Raw genomic sequence first — 5192 nt, 5'->3', positions numbered from 1 at the left:
CTCTCTCTCTCTCTCTCTCTGTCTCTCTCTCTGTCTCTCTGTCTCTCCAACTTCTCCTCTCCCTCTCATTCTTTCTCTCTGATTCTCAGTGTCTCTTCGTCTAACCCAACACACACACACACACACACACACACACACACACACACACACACTGAGCCAAGGAGAATAAAATGCTGTCCCCATGCATTTCTTCAGCCCTGCTGATGGGCTTAGATCAGAGATACCGCAGTGGGTAACACCTGGTCCCTGCCCCATGGGAGCTCCTGCCCAGTGGAGGGGCCAGGAAACAGAGGGGGTACACAATGCCTCTGGCATTGCTCAGGACCAGATGAGGGATCCAGGCTTAGAAGGAGCTCTCACTCGGAGCCAGGCAGGACCTAGTTCCTAACCCCTTCTCCATTACAAGCCACTTACCCTCGGAACCTCAGTATTATCATCTATAACATGGGAATAACCATCCCTGCAGAGCCTTTCTTTAAGAATTGTCAAGATCAGGGCAGCTAGGTGGCACAGTGAATAGAGCACCAGCCCTGGAGTCAGGAGGACCTGAGTTCAAATCCGATCTCAGACACTTAACACTTACTAGCTATGTGACCTTGGGCAAGTCACTTAACCCCAATTGCCCTGCCCCCCCCAAAAAAAGAAAAAAAAGTATTGTCAGGATCCACTTGAATAAGTGTTTAAGTTGCCTTGCAAACCTCAGATCTCTGTGACTATCAGCTGTTCTAACAATAATAACAAAGGCAGTTCGTGTTGACACAAAGCGCCCTAACAGGAATTATCTCTTTTGATCCTGACAAAAATTCTGAAAGGAAAGCCTGTAGGAATTGTTATCCTCATTTCACAAATGAAGAAACTGAGGCCCACAAAGGTTAAGTGACTGACCAGTCAATGGCCAGTAAATTCCCAAGGGAGGAGGATTTGAATTAGAGCCTTCCTGACTCAGCCTGGTGCTGTCTCCACTGAGCCTCTCTGAATGTGGGGGTGAGGACCCAAGTCAGGGAAGGGTGGGCATCATTGGGGATTGGGCCCTTTATTCATTCATTCAGCAGCCACTTGGGAAGCGTTTCCTATGAGTCCGGCATGAGGAGCTGACATTCTCTTGGCCTTTGATAGAGTAGTTCCTGACCTCGGCCCAGAACCAGCCCAGGGCAGTGGTCGCTGGCCAGAGAGGTGGCCTCTGGTCTGGGGAGGCTCCTGAGCCATTCCCAGCTAAGTCATGTTGGGTTCCATGACTGTGTTGCAGCTACAGAACGGTGGCGAGACCGACATACAAGGTTGTGTATAAGACAGTGACCTCTCTGGAGTGGAAGTGCTGTCCGGGCCATTCGGGGACCAACTGTGAAGAAGGTAGGACCGCCCCAGCTGCCATCCCCCCCTGATGCCCTGGCCCTTCTCTGCTTCAAAACCCTCAGCTGAGGGGAGAAAGGGGTTTGGAGTGGGTGGCAGGCTGCTGCCCTAGAGAAGAGCCAAGTCCAAGGCACAGAAGGGAAGGGGAGGGGAAGAAAAGGGAAGGAACATGCATTTCTTAAATGAGTGGAGTGTCTGACACACAGTAGGCCCTTAAAAAGTGCTTGTTCCCTTCCCTGGGGAGCAGGGCTGAAGGATAGAAGGCAGGCTTCTGTGGGTGAGATCCAGACCCAGAATGTCTAGCTCACTGGTTCTGAAGTCAGAGGATTAGGGTTCGCATGGCAGCTCTGCTTTGGGTGTGACCTTGGGAAAGTCACCTCTCTTTGAGCTTTGGTGCCCTCTCCTATAAAAGCAAGAGAGTGAAATGGCCTCCAAGTTCCTTCCAGCCCTGGATCTTGGGCACTGACATCTTTAATCTGCTCTGAATTGGCCTGTTGCCCAAGGGCCTGGAAAGAATGGTAGAGCTGAGCTCAGCTCCTGGCTATGCCCCTGTCTAGTGGCCTGATCTTGGGTCATATCTCTTCTTTCCTCAGCTTTCCCATCTGTAAAATGGGGATTCTAATGCCTGCCCATTAACACACCTCCTCTCACAGGGTCAATTGAGATGACATGTTTATAGTTAGAGTAATAAATGCTAATTATTACACCCAGTATTTTATTGGGGAGAAGAGAAGCAGTGGCGAGTGCCAGATCTGAGGTCAGATGACCTGGGTTCAAATTCAACTACCTAACAACCTGTGTGACCTTGGGCCAGTCCCTTGCCTTCCCTATGGCTGATATTCTGAATCTGTAAAGTGGGGGATTGGACTGAATGGTCTTCAAGGTTCCTTCTGGTTGTGGATCTAGGATCTCTCTCCAGGCCTCAGTTTCCCCATCTGTCAAATGAGGCATTCTGCCTCTCAATTCGTGATCATCTATGACCTATCTGGGTTCCTCATCTGTAAAATGGAGGGGCAGGCTTAAATGACCTTCAACGTCCCTTCAGCCAGGGGCCCCTAAGGCTCCTTCCTGGCCCCCAGAAGGAAACCCTGAGCACTGGGGGGATTGGGGATTAGGGGGAGAAGGGGGAAGAAATGGGGTAGGCAGATATGCAAGGTAAGAGGGCCTCTGAGGAGGAGTGAGGCTCAGAGAGGGATCTAGAGTATTATGCAGATGAACCCTTATTGGCTCTAGGCTCTCTGAGGACCAGCCCTGCCTTTGACCCTGACCTCCAGGGACCTGAGCTGGACAAGGAGCTAGTGAGGAGGGGGAGGAGGAGGAAGAGGAAGGGAGGGGGGAGGGCAGAACAGGGGAGTGCTTGGCTCTGCACAGAAGGCTAAGGAGGATAGGAACCCCTCTTCTCAAATCTCTCTCTTCTCTCCCTGGCCACATTCCACAAGGGACAGGAAGGGACATTGGAGAGGAATAGGAGGAAGGGAGAGAGGCCTGTGCTCACCTCTCGTTCAGTGCCCTGATGACCTGAGATGCCTACAGGATGGACTAGGGGGCCAGCACCAGCCTGGATGGGGGGCTGGGGCTGAGGAAGGCAGGAGGGGTTGGCAGTGGGCAAGGTGGGGAGAGGCAGCTGAGGGAGGGAAACGGGGAGGAGATGCAAATTAGGGGAAGAGGGGAAGGGAAAATCCAGGGAGATGTAATGGCTGGCTCCCCCTCCTCAGTACCTCCTTGCCCTGGGGAGAAAAGGAAGGCCCAAGCCCTGGCTGTTTTCCAGGTCTGTCTTGTGATTTCTTTCAAGGATCTGACCTCCTTGAAAGGGAGGAAAGAGGGAGGGGGGTCAGACTGGGGAGGGGGTGGCAGAGGCCAGAAGGGAAGGGTCCTTCCCTCTCTCTGTCTCCCAAGACTCTTCCCTTCTTCCTGCCTGGTTGAACCAGAGCTGGTGAAAAGGCCAGGGGGCCAGGGCAAGATGGGCATAGGGAGGACTGGGGAGAGCAGAGTCTGGAGCTGGACAAGCCTGTCCCCCACAAGTTTCCTCCCCCCACAAAGGCAACTGAAAACTGAGCACTGAAGCCTGGGAAAGGAGGGAGCAGCCAGCCCCTTGTTCTCATGGCAACCCAACTGGGGACTGGACTCAGGAGTCCTGTAGCTCAGGCTCTGGATTCAAACCCTGCCTGTGCATTCCCTACTTTATCCTTGGGTAAGTCACCTACCCTCTCCTGGCCTCAGTTTCTCCATTAGTGAAGAGAATGGTTTAGGGGTACCTTTCTACCCTAGCTCTGAAGTTGATCATAGTAACTATGGTTTACAAAGTACCTTTTCCCATGACCACCAAGTATATGGACTGTTACGGACAGAGACCACTGGGAGAAAGAGGGTGGGAGAAAAAAGGGAGAGAAGGACGAGAAGAAGGGAAGGAGCAGAAGGGAGAGGAGGAGAAGGGGAGGAGGAAGAGAAGAGGAGGGGAGGAGGGTGAAAGCCACTGTCTGCCCTTGGTATTTTCTGTCTCTCCTTCCTGCATCTGACTGCCCTGTGTCCCCACTGAGCTCAGATGGGGTCCCCCTCCAGCTGCCTCCACTCCCAGCTCTGCATCCTGCCCCCTACACTTCCAAGGCCCCTGACCCACCTCGAAGGGGAAAGAGGGAGGCTGACAGTGATGGCACAGAGTTTTAGCACCAGTCCCATCACAGCCTCACTTCCTGCTGCCATCCCCACCCCACTCCTAGTCCACAAGCCTTATGAAAGGTCTATCACATCAGATCTTGGCATACCAACAGGGCCCTAGATCTAGGAATGGAAAGGACCTGAGGCCGTCCACTTGGACTCCCTCATTTTATAGATAAGGAACAAGCCCAGGGCTTGCCCAAGGTCACACAGGAAATAAGTGTCAGAGGCTGGATTTGAACCCAGGCCTTTTGACTCCAGAGGGTGCTTTTCTCACTGTACCATAGGAACAAGGGTCAGCAGCCAGCTTCATTTTACAGAAAAGTGACGCCTTAGCTTGCTAAGTGATTTGTCACTGGCAGGGGTCCCTGAAGCCCTGTCCCTATGGGGCAGCCCATTCTTCTGTGGCCCAGCTCTAATGATGGGACTTCTGGGGCCTTCTCTGACCTGCCTCCCACTATCGTTAGTTCTGCCCTCCGGGGCCAAGTGGAGGAAGCTGAACCTGCCCTCCAAGAACCAGCAGAAAGGGCTGCCTGATGTGAACCAAGTTCTAGGCCCACTGAACCCTCAGGACATCAGAGCCCTACAGGAGACTGAGCACCTGAGTTCCCTCCAGTCTCAGATGTAATCCCCACAGGAAACCAGACAGACAAGGCCACTGGAATAAGGGTCAAATGGCCCAAGGACAAGGCTGCTCAACTTAATCAAGGCTACTTTCCCTCTTCCACACTATTTCCTCTTCTGTAAAATGGGGAGAATAAGTCTCCTTCTACTGACTTCACACAGACCCTTATACAGACTGAAGACAGTCAACAAATGTTTATGGGGGGGGGAGGGGCGACCTTAGCCAAGTCATATTCCTTGGTCTCAGTCTCCTTGTCTGTAAAATGAGAGGATTAGACTGGGTGTTCTCTCTGCAGTCCTTTCTAGCTCTAGAGCTATGACCCCATTATCTGAAACTATTCTCTTTCTCACTGTCTCCCTAAGCCTGACAAGAGTCTGAGAACATGGAAGGGATAAACTAAGATGGGCTGGGTGAGCTGAGCTGGGCTAGGCTGAGTGAGTTGGGCTGGGCTGGACTGGGTGAGTTAGGCTGGGCTAAATTGAATTGGGCTGGGTGAGCTGGGCTGGGCTGGGCTAGGCTGGTCTGGGCTGAGTGAGTTGGGCTGGGCTAAATTGAATTGGGC

General features: G+C 52.7%; 1 protein-coding gene across 4 annotated transcripts in view; it reads left to right on the top strand.

Moving 5' to 3' along the window:
- EMID1 (EMI domain containing 1) overlaps positions 1–5192 on the top strand; it is a 58718-nt gene that overhangs the window by 14680 nt on the left and 38846 nt on the right. For all 4 annotated transcript variants that reach the window (XM_069081614.1, XM_069081612.1, XM_069081613.1 and 1 more), the window contains exon 3: positions 1247–1350. In XM_069081614.1, the coding sequence (XP_068937715.1) occupies positions 1247–1350 (104 nt within the window). The remainder of the gene's footprint in view (positions 1–1246; positions 1351–5192) is intronic.

The sequence above is a fragment of the Petaurus breviceps genome, unplaced genomic scaffold, assembly GCF_028583685.1.
Source record: "Petaurus breviceps papuanus isolate PSGF00001 unplaced genomic scaffold, PetGlider_PUasm1.0 99, whole genome shotgun sequence".
NCBI classification, from domain to species: Eukaryota; Metazoa; Chordata; class Mammalia; order Diprotodontia; family Petauridae; genus Petaurus; species Petaurus breviceps.
The sequence above is the reverse complement of the archived record's forward strand: the minus strand, read 5'-3'. Positions and strand labels throughout refer to the sequence as shown.